Here is a 16,817-nt window from a genome sequence, read left to right as displayed (position 1 = left end):
TGTAAATGGTTATTTTGAGGAGCTTGACGAATCAGTCTATAGAGATGGCATTAATAGACTGGAACACCGCTATGAGAAATGTATCAGCCTTGGAGGAGATTATGTTGAGAAATAAAAAAAAAAAATTTTTAAAAACCTTGTTTTTCTTGGTCAGGCCGGAAACTTATCAATCCACCCTCGTATGTCTTCTTATTATTTGTTCGATTTTCTGTATCGTACTTCTAATTTCAATTAGTTCGGAAGATAGAGTTCATCGGATGTCTTATTATTACACTATTGATATATGGTCTGTTTGCTTTTTCGATAGTTAATTACGTTGACTTAGTTTAAAAAGCTATAAGACCGCAAATTGCAAATTGGATTGGATTTATAGTTGATTATTTTTGAGATTTATCGCCTTAACGTAAGTATCTACCTAAATTCAAACTAACTCAAAGAAAAATAGTTTTTTTTAACCTATAGATAGATACACTGATCTGTTACTGTTAGACTGTAAAGTTACAGTAGATAATATATTGTACATAAACAGTTGATAAGTAAAATGCATTTTTGAAAGTCTTTACCAATTTGTCTTACATCTTTTGTTTTTAATTTGGATATCAAACAGGGTTTTGTTATTAATTGTATGGTTTCATTAAATGCAAGTATGTTTCACACTCTTTTAACCTAGAGTGTGCCCAATATATGCACTTTATCTAATATATAGCGTCACAATCCTCATATCTTTTATCTTTTATAGTCTAGGCATGACATTTTATGTAGGTATTTTTCAATTAAGAAAGACGGGGCCTTCAGAAATGCTGTTTTCTCTTTTTCGTTTTCTTTCTATGAAATTCGTTGGATATTGATGACAAAGCGGCCAAGCAGCAATTTCCCCAGAATTTTCACGCGTTGCGTTTTGTTCAGTAGAAACATCAATGGAGATAGGGCATCGTAACTTTGACCATAAAGCAAATCCGATCTTTTTCGCGGACGAACCGGTGCGGTGTGTCGTAAAACGGTCATAAAAACCCAGTTGCCGTACGTTTTATCGAAGACATCAGTTTTGCGCCTAATGTTTGCATTTCTGATAACTCGCTTTTATAAATGTAGACGGTACCTTACTTTTTGAAATAATAAAAAGTCTGGGAGTCGTGGAGAGAAAGAAATCCAAGTTGTTGCGATGACAACTTCTTCTATATTAATGAAGGGTTTTCAAAGTTTGAGTTGACTTCTCCAGGAGAGTTGATGTAGACCAATAATTAGATTACTAAGTTCAATAGGAAAAAGGAAAAAAAAATATTTTTCTTTGTACAGATTTTCCTTCAGTTGAATTTTTCCAAATTTTGCATTCTTCCTTTTCGTTTTTGGTGAAAATTGTCCTAATTACAAAAGCCACTGTAATCAAATTTTAGCAAGTCTATAGGTTTGCTTAATCCCTTCTTTCATTTGGGGGCAGATTGTAATTTATTCCATTTTCCTACAAACAGGTAGGCAGATAAATCTTAAATTATACGTACTGGAAATTCTTGGACACTTTAGTAACTAATGTAGAAAGGGCAATGATTGATGACGTGGTTTAGGGTCTTAGGTCGTGTTTAACCTAACAATTCGTAACGTTTGCACATCCACCACTTAACCAAATGAAACATATCCAACAAAATTTATGTTTATGCCAGACAACATTCAGTTTATTGATGGTGTCTAGGAATTTTGCAATCGTTTGGTCATTTCTAAAGATCAAACATGATGGAAATGATCGAAAGAGTATGAATTTCCATTCTATGGTTCATAATATATTCTTTGCCGACGTTTTGACTGTATTCAATAAGATTTGTTCAGGACCCTTTAACGAATTATAAGTCATAATCAACATTATCCGATGGATAATTACGTTCCCGGTTATTGGTCTGTCGGAATCATAGATTCATGAACAGGAATACAGGAATGGAACATGAACTTGCAGGGAGGGGGCTGTCCAGGGGAAAGCTGTGTTGAGATAGCAGGTGCCTAAGTTCTATTGGCTCTCCATATTGTGTAGCGGTTTGCTGACGATCAGCCAATAAAATGAAGGCACCAAGCTGCAATTCTCTCATTTACAATGATACTTTACGTCTTTCGCAATATGTTTACATACTAAAAAGTGTACTGTAAGTAAAATAACTTATCTACAAAAATTCTCTCAACGAAGCAACTGTAGATAAGACGGAAAACTTTGAAGGGACATGTGTATTTTGAAATATATATGAATGTGATGTTTGGTCTGTTCACTATTCCATGCCACGTTCAACATGACATACGCAGGTAATAGAAGAAATACGTGTTCTATCTTGAATAGAAAGATAGATACCGTGCAAACGTCTGTAGCCGCGTATTGTTGAGCGACGCTCCCGTTGCCGCGCAGCTTCCAGCGTCGCTCCGGCTCCTGGACCACTCCTGTGCTTCAGTCTGACGTTGTCCTGCGACTCTGTCGTCTTCGCAGCGTATCATATCACCACCGGCTCTCGGTCTCATCGTCGTTTGCGTAATTTCATCGCGAAGCTTTATTTTCAATGGTGGAGACGCGGCAGAAAATTGGAAAACGTAATGAGATTTGACGGAATTTAGGGATCGCGACGGGATATAATTTCGATTTTCATTTCCATACTTTATCTTCTACTTGTTTGTATAGATTAACCGTGGTAGTGGTGTTGTTTTTGTGTTGGTGTGTGTCAGGGAGGGTGGACGCGGCGGTTTGGCGCCAAGGCGCCTTCAGACGACGGCAGTCTCCCGAAAATGGAGACGTTGTTTTTCGTCGGCGCCTGTTACATATGCTACGAGATTTGCGAGTTGTTGATCCGATGCACCGCGACCGAGAGCGTCGCCAACGTAACGGAGAGTAGCGCTATTGTTTCCGTCGAAGACGTTACGAGCGGAAAGAAGGATTGCCAGCGTCGTCAGATTGTTTACACTCTGCCGGAGATTACCGTTCGAGTGCAGAAACATGTCGTTTCGCATTGAAGTCTCTTTTCGCCATCGTCAGGTTTCCAAAACAGGGCGCGTGGTATTTCGATTCGTAAACCTCTGCTAGTCGAAGTTCTGGGAACACTTGGTAAACATTGATGAATGCCGCATAAGCTCGCTGCGGTTTTAATACGAACGGGTGTGATGCAGTAGGGGTTTAATGTAATTGAAGGGAACTTTTCAATTACTCAGAGGTTAATGTTCGTTAGGAAATCATTAAACTTGCGATCAAATCGAGCGTACTTAATCGAAATAAATTGCGGTAAAGTTGATAAAACTGCTGGCACACATTTTCAATATTGCATTCGGTGTAACTATAGTCCTATTTCAGACACTTGGCTATCTCAAAAACAAATATAATTGAATGATTTACTAATTTCTGTTGTTGGTAATAGTTTATAAGGTCTACGGTCGAAGAGGGAGGGCAAGTGGTGGGAAAGGTGGGACGATCTTATAGAATACCGAACAATTGGTCTTAATTAAGGGATGATACGTGGAGGCGTAGGGGGTTTAGCTGAAAATTGAAAATGTGGTAAATGGTAATGGCTGGGGAGAGGGGGTCAGTATTAAGCACCTTGTATAAAACAGAGAAAATGTTTTTAAATGCGAACGGAAGGATGAAGGTGGTCGGGGATAAGGGTGAAAAGTATTCTTATGATTCCAAGGAATCAAATAAAACCATTGTTTAATAAGTTAACTAATTCTTCACTTATACTTTTTGGTTTTTCTGACTTTCAGAAACTTATTGTGGTAAATATATTACAAGGGCATATTCCCTTGTTCACCAGTTTCTTACTACTTCGTATTTAGTATACCAACTAAACATTTGCTTTAAATAATTAAGTGGGAACATGTTACATATTGGTATTTCAATTCGCAATTTAAATATTTTACTTGGGAAATTATGCAAAAGCAGTTTTGTAAATATTGAATATTTGCGTTTAATTAAATTTGAGCGGTTGTGTTTTCTTCATTAGGCGTATGAAATATTAAGATTGTTGAAGGGAATATACCGACAAGCCCAGAAGTTAATTTTGACATTGTTCCATTTCGCGTTACGTTCTTGTTCTAATTCCAAGATTTACCTACCTTCTCTGGTGCTAAAGGAACAATGTCTACTGTAACAAGTACGCATGAAAGAGAGAGAGAGATAGGGATAAACGACAAAAGCAAAGTGAAAAGCAGAGATGTATTTATTTATGTGTGTGTATGTTCTGTAGTCTGAATTCTGAAAGCGTTCCTGTCAAGCGATTTGCATTCCCAGAAAGCTGAAATTCTGTACCGTTGAAGCCCTAAAGCTCGTCGCTATTCTTGCCCTTATGTGTATAAGGATTACGTCTTTTGAAGAGGTTAAATGCAATTTATTTCTTTTTGCCTGAAAGTGTTATCCTTATTGTAGTACATGCGGGAATGTTTATTGTACGGTCGGTTGATGTTTTCTTGAAAATTTTATGCTGATGTAATAAGCCTACACGTTTTGTTTTTCGTAAAATGTAAAATCTAAAATTTGTTTGTGGGCATACATTTTTCTTTGTGTTCATGTTCTTCCTATGTTCCTAATAATAAACAATTTTTCATCATCATTATAAGGTAGTCAGTTGCAAGACTAGTTGGACATGTACCTCCACTGTTTCCTATCCTCAGCTAATTTTCGCATTTTCCCAAAACTAGAATAACGCACATTCTTAACTATTTGCGAACAGTAATCTAATGTGGGTCTACCTCTGCTACTCTTAACTCCCGTTTCTGCCTCTAAAATGTCTCTGACTATACCTTCACGTCTGAGAAGGTGTCCTACCAACTTATTTCGCCAATTTCTTATTGTCTTCCTCTGTTCTTCTATTCCAAACATACAACTTTAACAATCTTTTTCGAGTTTCTAAATTAACCGTTCGCGAACATAGAAGTGACTTCTTTTTATTGAAGACATTATATCTTTAGTACTTCTTCCGTCCTGACTTTTCTGACTTCTTAGGTATCTAAAATCAGCCACTTCCCTAGACAAAAATTTTCAATCTCTCGGCAGTCTCTTAGAGTCTTTCAGTGTCTCTCACAGTCTTTCACGGTCTCTCAGTTATTGTCTAGGTGTTTTTATGGATCTCTCGCGGTCTCTGTATGAGAGACTGGAACGATAAAATTGTTAATTTAGAGATTCGAGTCTCTCACAGAGAGACTGAATGAATAAAACTGAAAAATTAAGAGACTCGAGTCTTTCGTAGATAGACTGGGATCTCTGAAATATGTTGAACTTTTAACCATGTCCATCGAGACACCACTTATTGAGAGATTCAAGTCTCTCGTTCAGAGATTCGAATCTCTCGTTCAGAGACTGGATGCGAAATGAGGATCTCTCTATGCGCGACTGGAGTCTCTCGTTCAGATACTTTGAGAGACTGAACATTTTTATATCGGGATTCATCTAATTTTTCGTCTCCTATCTTTATATTCGCTCTTTCCCTACTTTTTCTTCCCTTGCATACCAGTATTTTTGTTTTACTTTTATTTATTGTCAATACCGCTTCCATTTCCAGGGTGGGAAAGATTAGAGATACGTGTCCAGCCACTCTTAGGGCTGATGACTCTTTGATGATGATGAGTAAAGGGAAGAAGAAGTTTCTTCTTCCTTTGTTGCGTTATTAGCCGGTGAGTTTTGCTTCGTTGCATCGCACCGGGAAATGTGTTTATTATCGCTAGGAAAATAAGTTTCTAACGATGATAAATGTCGCGAATTGTCACGTACGCTACGCCTTCTGTTCTGACTTAACGCTGTACCGGCTGGTTGGCATTATCCGCTTTTAATACGACCGTTGGTCACGTTTTCCGTCCAAGTGACATAAGTCGAATAGAGACATCATCTACCCTCCTGAAGCCTGTCCGCTTCCTTGTTAGTTTGCCGGCTTCGAGCTTCGACTTTAACATATATATCGATGGAAATCCGAAGGCTGGATGACACACATATTTTCCAATTGCTGCAGGGCATTCAATACGTTAGACGTTTGGCATTTTATTGTATCGAAAGACAGTGTTTCTTTTATGTTTAAGATTGTTTAATATTTCAGAATTTTCATCATTATTTAAATACCATTAGCTAAGGCCAACCAATTTTTGTTGAGTTTACATTTTCATTTGTTCTACATTATAGAAGATTGCAACTATTTTTTTAGGATATTGATTGAAATATATAAAAATGCCCTAATTTACAGTCAGATGAGTTCCACTAATAAAACATGAAATGGCCATCGAATATTTTAAAACGTTCCTTCGATTCTTCTAGTCCAGTTCAGTATAAAGTATTCCACGCTGACAGTCCTAGAGACATTTAAGAGCATTCTAGCGGAGGATCACTCTAAAAATATGCAACTCTCTGGAACGCAGATTATCACTTATTTAAAACGGGCGTTTGGTGGCCGGTGGTCAACTCGTACATCCACATCACCACCAAACTGCAGAAATGTAGAAAAAAAAATATTTAGAGTACTTGTCGAAATATATAAAAATGTCCTAATGCAGTATTATCGGAAGACGGTCCCACCATTTACACATAATGATCTTATAAAGCATTCTATATGAGGACAATTCTAGAGACATTCGACAACAGTCTAGCTGATGACACTGTAGAATCATTAAAGAATGTTGTACTTGAGGACAATTCTGGACATTCGGGAACTCCAGCTGATGGCACCTTAGAAACATTAGAGAATATTCTACTTGATGACAATTCTAGAGACATTGGAGAATATTTCAGCTGATGACGCCTTAGAAACATTAAAGAAGATTCTACTTGAGGACAATTCTAGAGATTGGAAAGCATTCTAGCTGATGACGCCTCAGAAACATTAAAGAAGATTTCACTTGAGGACAATTCTAGAGACATTCGAAAACATTCCAGTTGATGACACTTTAAAAACATTAAAGAACGTTGTAGTAGGCACATTATCACTTATTCGAACACTCATGTCCCCAGCGAAGTGAAAGGTCACACATGTCTATTTTTATTTATGTATCCGTAAATGGTTTTTTTATCGAAAGACGCTGTTTAGGTTTTCAACTGCTTAACGACTTTTTTGTCAACGCACCGTCTCTTATTTTTTTTTTTTGGTCGGCTAAAGCTTTCACTGTTGAGCAGGAGATGAGTTCTTTTTTGAAAAGAGCTTTACGGTTTGTTTGTGGTGGATATTGATTTTATAGGTGGGTAATGTTTTCTTAGCGAAGTAAAGTAATGTTATTGTGGTTTTATCCTCGGAGAACAGTTCAATTTTAAAATATTGAAAGTGGTATTGTTGCTGTTTTTTAAAAATAAAACAAACAGTAGGAAGTTTTTGTGGAAAATGTCGTTTTTTGTTTAGGTTTTCTTTTTCCCATTTTTGCTTCTCTTCGCGACGGTTTTAATGTAAAAAGATTATTGTACTTGCGGTTAAATGATTTTGAATTTCGCGCTACATGTGAAAAGTATTACGTTAATGTATTATTAATCAATGCATCGGCCTCATCATCATCATAAGGGCTTCAGTCCTAAGACTGCTTGGACACGTACCCCCACTCTTTCCTGTCCTGAGCTAAACTTCGCATTTCCCTAAAACTAGAACAATCCACATCCTTTACTATTTGCGAACAGTAATCTAATCTAGGCCTACCTCTACCCCTCCTAACTCCTGTTTCTGCCTCTAATATGTCTCTGACTAGACCTTCATGCCTGAGAAGGTGTCCTACCAACCTATCTCGCCTATTTCTTATTGACTTCCATAGAGTCCTCTGTTTTCCTATTCTTTCTATATCTCTTCATTTCTAACTTTTTCTACCCACGTTATCCACATCATTCGCCTATAACACCACATTTCGGATGCTTCTAACCTTTTCTTTTCCGCCGCGCCTACTGTCCATGTTTCGCACCCGTACAACGCCGCGCTCCAAACATACACCTTTAACAACCTTTTTCGAATTTCTCAATTGACAGTTCGCAAGCATAGAAGCGACTTCTTTTTATTGAAGGCGACACTACCCTGCACTATCCTCTGCTTTATATCCCTACTGCTCCTTCCGACTTATGTGACTTCCTAGATATCTAAAATCAGCCACTTCTTTTAATTTTTCGTCTCCTATCTTTATATTCGCTCTTTCCCTACTTTTCCTTCCCTTGCATACCAATATTTTAGTTAGACCTATTAATTAATTAATTATTTACAGTTAAAGCACCCCGTCATTTTTTCTGTTTTTTTTTGGTAGTAGATGAGAAGATTATAGAATTACCTATTTGTTGGGAAAAAGATTTTCATTTTTCTAGTAATCTGTTGACGAGTGTTTTCTTTGGATAAAATGCTTTCAGTTCAGTACTCTAAAGGCGTTTTGGCTAGTAAAGGCGTAGCTTCACTGACAGGCAGTTAGTGACGATGCTTCTTTATTTATTCCGTTGGCTGTGGAAAGCTCGGTATCCAGAGATCGAGTTTAGACGTGAGTAATGGCGTCTGCGTTTTATCTTAATTTATGTACGGTTTCGTTTGTTTCCCGTTTTCAGTATTCGGTAAAACGCCGAGGTTATTGTGTGTTTCGTTTTCATCTCCCTCTCTTGATTAATGCCGTGACAATGCCAGACCGTGAATAGTACGAAAAGTTTTCGACTCACTTTGAGGCTTCAAAGAAAATCGAAGTGCGAACAAAAGCTTCCCGTTTCGTTTGACTCACGTACAACTAACTGATTTTCTGGTTTGTTTTTGCTTGTTGCAGTGCGACAGGCATTTGTTATTAGAATTTCTCTTTTAATGTTACAGCCGCGTTCCTTTTACATGCTTTCTCAAATGATTTTGTCGTTCCTTTTAGAATGTAAGGTTAGGTTTCCCATTTTCGCTACATGTTGAAGGTTTAGAGTTACGATATGCTTATCAATTCAAATTATTACTGGATTATTTCTATAAATTTATAAGGGTGGCTAAATTAAATCTCAGTAGACTTAAAAGTATATGCTTATCAATTCAAATCGGATCTTTGTTTAAAATTTTTGTAGAGGTGAGAGGTTTAATGAGATTTAATAATAAATGACGATTTTGCCCATCTACGTCCCTCAATATATAAAAACTGTTGTAATGCTTCATCTATCCTTCAGTCCCTTTTCAAATAGAATGTCTACATTTTTTTTTCGGTATAAACCCATAACCTCGCTTTATTGTACCTAACCTAACCTAACCTCACGTTATCGTTTTATTTACTATTAATTGGTCAGTCAGCCTTATAAGGTGATACTCTTATCTCACTTGTAAAAAGGAACGCAACCAATGTCAGTACTACTTTCTATGGTATTGTTATTGTCAAATGAGATTATGTTGCAACAGTATGGCGCTTATACGGCCAACATATTATAAAATATAATTAACAAATACGTAAGTGATCGTGAATTTTAGTGCTCACGCTGTTTATAAACATCAAATTTAAAAAATTGTCCACACGGTGAGGTGACTTTAGTATGTGGCAATATCGTATCGGAGCTGATGCGCATAGCATAAGATTTGCAACAGGTAGGACCCTATCTTCAGAATAGTTACTTTGTGTTAGTATTGAGTTTTTAACTCAAACATTTTTCGATATTAATGTTACGTAGATATAGTAGGTATTTGATTTGTTTGAAAAAAAAAAACAATCATCGACATTGAAATGAGGTGACCAAATTTTCATTCTGGAATTCACTTCTTTACCACCAACTGCTTCCAGCCTAGTCTTTAGTTAACTGTCGATTCGGCCGCTCTCTCTTTGATAAATCCTGGCTGCACCATTGAAAAATGCAAAAAATCATGAGCTAATAATAGTCCCACGTATGCGCCTGAATATTATCCTACACAAATGTAAATTGAAACGATATTTTCGGCGAATTGTCATTAGAAACAACTTGTGGCTTTGGTCTGATACGTCTCTGACAAATGAGGAGATGATGAAGTTTCCGTCCAACTAACCAACCGTCAGCAGGTAAATTGAGTCTGCGACCTATTTCAATTATCCGTTTCTCTTCTCGCTGGCTCGACAGCTCTGTTTTTAGCGCTTCGAAAGTTTCAACTTTAATAGAACATTAGACGATCTAACTATCTATAGCTATGTATTTGAAACTGACGATGTGCTAGTTTTCAATGAAAACCCCTGCTTTTGGACATTTTCTCATGATATCTCTAAATTGTTTAGTGCCTATTGATATTAACAAAAGAAAAAGTTAATAGTTTCTTATTTGACAGAGTATTTCAAACGAACGTATTTCATCAATCGCATTTATCATCATCGTAGGGTCTTAAGACTGGTTGGACATGCACCTCCACTCTTAGGGTCTTCAGTCTTAAGACTGGTTGGACATGCACCTCCACTCTTTCCTGTCCTGAGCTAATCTTCGTACATAACATTAATCCAGACAAACTTTTTTAAAAATCTTTTTCAAATTTCTAAATTAACCGTTCGCGAGCATGTCACTTCTTTTTGTTGAAAGCGACTCGACCCTGTGCTATAGTTTATTTTATATCTCTACTATTCCTTCCATCCTGAGTTATCTGACCTCCTAGTTACCTAAAATCTTCTCTTTTCGTACCTTTTCTTCCCTTGTGGACCACTATTTTTGCTTCACTTTTATTTATTTTCATACCATACTGTATTCTTAAAACCGCTTCCATTTTATCTAAGGGTAGGTACTTCTAACTCCTTCTTACATTATCTGCAAATCTAAACATGCTGGTATATATCTATCCCTAAAGTTGTTCTGTCTTTAATTAACCAAATGACAGAGAAAACAAATTTTTTTCGAAAGGCTGTCATTGATTAAATTTCGTTGATCATGCGATTAGGCATACTGTACACCTTCATAGAAGCCTCCTACTCGCTGTAGATTACATTAATTTAATTAAGATGCAAATTAGTTACAGATATTTAAATTTGTTAAAACTAATTGTTCGTATTTGTGGAGGTTTTTTATTGGCAAAATTTTACGCATTTGATATGCTAGGAGCGAATCAAAAAACATTTCTAGAATTGAAGGGGGGTAGAAATTGACTACTGAGATAAAAATGTTCAGTCTCAGAGTCTCTGAAAGCGAGACTCGAGTCTACGTCTCTCATCAAGTCTCTCTGATGTCGCTGAAAGAGAGACTGTCAAAAAAACTGTCTCTGAACGATAGACTCGAGTCACTCAGAGAGATCCTCATTTCTCGCACATCATTTTTCACAGTAGTGAAGTTATAGGGTTCTTGGGAGGGGTAATTTCCTACATTCTACCACCTAACCTCCTCTTGGATCGGCCACTAGAAATCTAAAGTGTAGTTATGGAATTATAGTTAAATAACACGTATGAAGGAAACAAAAAAGTGCAAGAAATGAAATGATTGTGAAGGTATTCTTCAGGAGTTCTTTTTAGGACTGATGGCTCGTGATGAATGAGCGGCAACGTTCTCATGATCATCCATCAGTTGCCATGCTCGAGCGAACTCTACTATATTGCCTTAATACAGTCAAGTCGAAAGAGAATTGTGTTTTGTAATCCTTCATTCCCCAAAAAAACATTTTTTTTTAGTCCGGTCTGTGTAAGCATAACACAATTCACTCGTAGAAATCGATAATTCTGTTATGTATATTGGTGATCTGAAATAGTTAACATTTTTGGGTATATCTAGATCATATTAATTTATACTTATATATACCTAAACTGTTTTGGATTTTATAGGCCTTAGATAGAAGCGGTAGTGACAGATCAGTACTGTATGAAAATAAATAAAAGTAAAACTAAAATACTGGTATGCAAGGGAAGAAAAAGTAGGGAAAGAGCGAATATAAAGATAGGAGACGAAAAATTACAAGAAGTGGCTGATTTTAGATACCTAGGAAGTCAGAAGAGTTAGGATGGAAGGAGTAGTAAGGATATAAAGCAGAGGATGGTGCAGGGTCGTGTCGCCTTTAATAAAAAGAAGTCAATTCTTTGCTCGCGAACGGTTAATTTAGAAATTCGAAAAAGGTTGTTAAAGATGTATTTTTGGAGCACGGCGTTGTACGGATGCGACAGTGGGCGCGGCGGAAAAGAAAAGGTTAGAAGCGTTCGAAATGTGGTGTTATAGGCGGATGATGAGGATATCGTGGGTAGAAAAGGTTAGAAATGAAGAGGTATTGGAAAGAATAGGAGAACAGAGGACTCTATGGAAGTCAATAAGAAATAGGCGAGATAGGTTGGTAGGACACCTTAGGCATGAAGGTCTAGTCAGAGACATATTAGAGGCAGAAGCAGGAGTTAGGAGGGGTAGAGGTAGACCTAGATTAGATTACTGTTCGGAAATAAGGAAGGATGTGGGGTGTTCTAGGTTTAGGGAAATGCGTATAGCTCAGGATAGGAGGTACGTGTCCAACCAGTCTTAGGACTGACGACCTTATGATAATGAGGCCTTAGATGCATACATATACTGTTTATTTTTATGTGTGTTACACTGAAAACATGCCCATTGTTAATGTGTGCCATTAAATTAATTAACAAATTTTAACTAGATATATTGCAGCTACCTACTCTCTTCTTTTGTGATATTTTGGATTATACCTTAAATAACCAATTTAAGATTTCTTAATTGGTTTCTTAGAATATTTAAAAAGTTCTACAAGAATTTAAGACCATCTTTGTTAATTTCGTCACTTTTATTAGTTCTTTCGTCGTTACTAAACAAGATTATCTAATTTAAATCTCCTGGAATTAAGAATTTGTTGTAAGAAAATTAATGTAATTTGCTATTTTAAATTCCCCGTTGTGAAATTTTATTTAATTATTAAGCATTAATTTTTTGCAAAGGATTTACAATATTTGAATGCGTCGTCAATTCAATTAAGAAATTAATTTTGAGAACTTTCTGCTATTATTGTCATTCTCAGTTTCTTCTTATTCGTTTTTGCTGTAACAGTGTGGTCGTTTACGAATTAGTATTTCAAAATGAAAATCCTTGACTTGTTTTATTTAAAGTATCTAGCATAGAATGACGAATCCTTTTTTGGATATTGTAAAAAGGAACAGTGGTATTGCCTTTTTTGAATTAATTTCAAAAAATTACTATAATACCGGATACTTGCCCTAATATTTTCTATCTTTATTCTTTCAATAGTTGCTTTCATGGACTAAAAAGTACTCCAATTTCCCCGTAGTGACTTTGTGGTTGCGCTGATTTAAATTAAGACTGATCCAAAGTGACATTCTGAAACTACATCCGTATACAACGTCACGTAACAACGAATAAAAATTTTATATCGTCGCGTCGTGTTGCATTTTAACCGGTCAAAGTGATATCGCGGATAAGTTCATGTGAAAAGGAATGTTTCCACCGATATGGATTCGATAGAGCGCCTTATGGGCGTAGCGAAACCCCTGCCTCCGTTGGTGGCTGGGGGTAGTTCAGCGGCGTCTCGCAGAAGAGCCCTGGTGCACGCAAGCTTGGCTACCACGGCTACGGTCAGTCGTAGAGGAAGGCATTTGACTGGAACCTTCTGCCTCACCGGAGACACAATGGAAGGGATCATTCAGTGCCTGGTATTCCTGAAGGCATTTTCTGTAAGTAACAGGTGCATTTCATCAGAGCAACTAGGTCAATAGGATACGTAGAACGATATAGCATAAACCTCATGAATTAGGGAAGTCGAGAACTAACCCAGAAGTTTTAAAAAATCAGTTTGTTTATAATTAATTTCATCAATTTTATTTATAAATTTAACACCGGGGAACAATTACTGGGAACCCCATGTTATGTTAATCCGATGTTTCGACTTTTGTATTGGTTATGGTAATTTTCACACACGAGTTTCGGAGGGATGTGAATTTGAATTTCCGTCAGAGGGCGAGGTCTCCGTTTGTATACGGAGTGAAAGTTATGCTAATTTTCAACGAATCGAAATTCAGAAATTCGAGGCGATTTCGTCGGTCATTTTGTGTGTATACATTTGATCGGTTGGCCGTTTATATTGTTTTGAAAAAGTGTGTTATTTATAATCGGAATTCGGGTCGATAGGGTGTAGTTCTCGGCTTCAATTCTATCGACAAGGGATGGCGAATGGGGCTGGTACAAGATGGAGTGTCGTGGAAGGGGGCACCTCGAAGAATTCAGATGTAATTTGAATAGCGAAATCGCACGACTAAAGTCGTACAAACGACTATTTGAATACCCTGCGGATCATTCCACTTCCGCAGTAATACTTCGATTAAAGGTTCGGTGCAGTCTACGACTAATCGATCTATAAGCGCCAGGAAAAACTTTTCGCAGGAAATATTTCATGCGAGATGTTAGTGACTTACTCAAAATGTTCCTGGACTTTTAGATTTTTCCGATGTTCTTGAGGAAACGCAATATGCAATTACTTATTTTAGATTCCCTTTTCGAAAACATATATTGTTTTTGAGTAACTTTTTGGTTCTGTAAAAGTAACAGTAATATCGCGTTATTGAATAGAGTTTTAAATATTCGTTTCAACTTAGCGTCGGCCCGTTTTTTTTTTGGTTGTAAACCTGTAGGTAGCCAACCTACCCTTGCATTGGCAAAAAGTATCACGAGCTCATTAAAACCATTCATGCGAACATTTAAACCAAAATTTTTTGTTTCCGTTCACAATAGAAACTCCAAACAATGAATTGCTCTTTTAAAGAAGTTCCAAATAAAATGTGATTTAACTTCGAATGCGACGAGCTTTTTACATTTATCGTTGGATCGAAGCGGATGTAAAGTTGTTTTTAACAAAACTGTGCATGGCTTGAACTTTTTTGATTTAGTTGTTCGGCCAAATTGGTTTTTATTTAATCCTACTGGATTTTGCGAATCAACTGCTCATTCAGTGTTTTTTTCCGCTATTTAGTCAGTGATTGTTTGATTAAGTACCTAGATCACGTTCTAAACTATTTTGTGTAAGAAATATCCGACTAAAATTTTGTTAGGACAGACCCTAGTCAGAGACTATGCGGCAATATGCACTATTAAGCCTGATGTAGATGTGCTCCTATTTCTAGGAAATGTATACAATTCCGAGGCTATTTAGGAAATCTATAAAATATTGTTTCAAAGATTGTTTAAACACATATATCCTAGGAAATGTATACAATTCCGAGGCTATTTAGGAAATCTATAAAATATTGTTTCAAAGATTGTTTAAACACACATATTCTAGGAAATGTATACAATTCCGAGGCTATTTAGGAAATCTATAAAATATTGTTTCAAAGATTGTTTAAACACATATATCCTAGGAAATGTATACAATTCCGAGGCTATTTAGAAAATCCGTAAAATATTGTTTCAAAGATTTTTTTAAACACACATATCCTGGGAAATGTATACATTTCCTTGGAATTGTATGAAATTCCAAATGTAGGCGCAGTCAGAATTATCTTATCAGGGTCTTGTTTGCAATGGGGCAGTTGACCCATTGGATGTGTTAGACTAGAGTCAGGCACAATTTAAAATTCCCTTTTTTTTTTGGGTTTATCTTTTGTCTGTCGAAGGGTTCGTGGATTGTATAACGCACGTGTTCTATTTTAGTATATCGAATCGGTTTCGATAGGATTTCGGGAGGATTTGGCAATAAAATTCGGAACATAAAAACAATTTCGCTCTACGCGTTCCTTTTTCTTCCCTTCTCCTTTTGTAGTAATCCCCATTCTGGCACGAGGTTGCGGAAACTGAGTTTCCCGTCTCAGTGACACGCTTTTATTCTGTAACGGAATATATGCCGCAGTATAAATGCAGAAACTGGTACTTTTATCATTCCCGATCCGGTAAAGGCATCTTTCTATATATTTCACACTCGACAATGTTTGGAATGGTGCAGGGTTTCAAAATGGTAGTGTAATGCCTTGTATTGACGTCGTTTTGAATGGAATGTCGCGTTTGATATCGGAAAAGTTCCTTTTAAAAGATTTAAGTGCTTGAATTGAAGAGAAAAAATGATGTTGCATGTATGAATTTAACCAATACGCCATGGCTCAAGTGCCTAAAAGTATCTAAAGTGAAAAGTATCTTTTTATTAACTCGCTTTTCGTCTGTTCGATGCAAATTTTTGTGGCATGTAACTTTTAATATTTCATAAATAAAACAGATTCCATTTACAATGTATGCAGCTTCTACGGAATGACGATGTTGGGGGTTATGTTTTTTTTTTTTTTAATTTGTTACTCCAATGAATTTCATGATGGTTGTGTAGGGATTCCACAGTTTGCTGCTTCGGAGGAGACACATCGAACGGTTGGTTATCTTGGATCATATATCATCTAAATCTCTCATATTAGAGAGTATGAGAAAGCGCTTAAACCGCACGCTGTCATCGTTTAACACTCCAGGAATTTCATAAATAGATTCTGCTACCGTTGCATTCCGTTCGTTTACCTTTTTGGTTTTAATATATTGGAACGATATTTGTTAACAAACGATAGATAAGGAAGTGGCAGGAATTTGGATAATATGCCATTATTTACAACATCTTCCCGAACATGTTAATAATTTATTTTGTATAAAGAGAAAATTGATTGGGGTCTTTAATACTTTGCAAATGATTTTAATGATACTTAAAAATGTAGGGATGTGTTACAAAGATAGAAGAGTGATACTTAGTTTGTATAAAGAGCAACAGGCAGTTATAGAGCTAGCGATGCAACGTAGAGAAGTAAATATTAGGAAGGGTGTCAGACAGGGATGCACACTGTCACCGCTACTTTTTAATCTATACATCGAAGACGCGATCAACATAATTAAAGACAGTACAACTGTAGGGATAGATGTGCAAGGGCAAAAGATTAGTATGCTTAGATTTGCAGATGATATAGCAGTATTAGCATCTAGCAAGGAGGACCTAGAGATAGCTTTAAATAAAATG

At 36.6% G+C, this 16,817-nt stretch overlaps 1 protein-coding gene across 9 annotated transcripts in view; it reads left to right on the top strand.

Annotated features, from left to right (window-relative positions):
• The window catches only part of LOC108740195 (neurobeachin), a 234,135-nt gene that overhangs the window by 28,758 nt on the left and 188,560 nt on the right, over positions 1-16,817 (top strand). For 5 of the 9 annotated variants that reach the window (XM_018474416.1, XM_018474420.2, XM_018474418.2 and 2 more), the window contains exon 1: positions 13,084-13,515. The exons of 3 other annotated variants lie outside the window; for them this stretch is intronic. In XM_018474416.1, coding sequence (XP_018329918.1) covers positions 13,294-13,515 — 222 coding nt within the window. In that variant the 5' untranslated portion in view covers positions 13,084-13,293. Of the gene's footprint in view, positions 1-13,083; positions 13,516-16,817 lie in introns of those variants that run through there. One more of the 9 variants, XM_018474425.2, reaches the window with a different exon arrangement.

The sequence above is a fragment of the Agrilus planipennis genome, unplaced genomic scaffold (assembly GCF_000699045.2).
Source record: "Agrilus planipennis isolate EAB-ADULT unplaced genomic scaffold, Apla_2.0 scaffold158, whole genome shotgun sequence".
Taxonomy (NCBI): domain Eukaryota; kingdom Metazoa; phylum Arthropoda; class Insecta; order Coleoptera; family Buprestidae; genus Agrilus; species Agrilus planipennis.
Note: the sequence above shows the minus strand (reverse complement) of the source record. Positions and strands in the feature narration are given on the sequence as shown.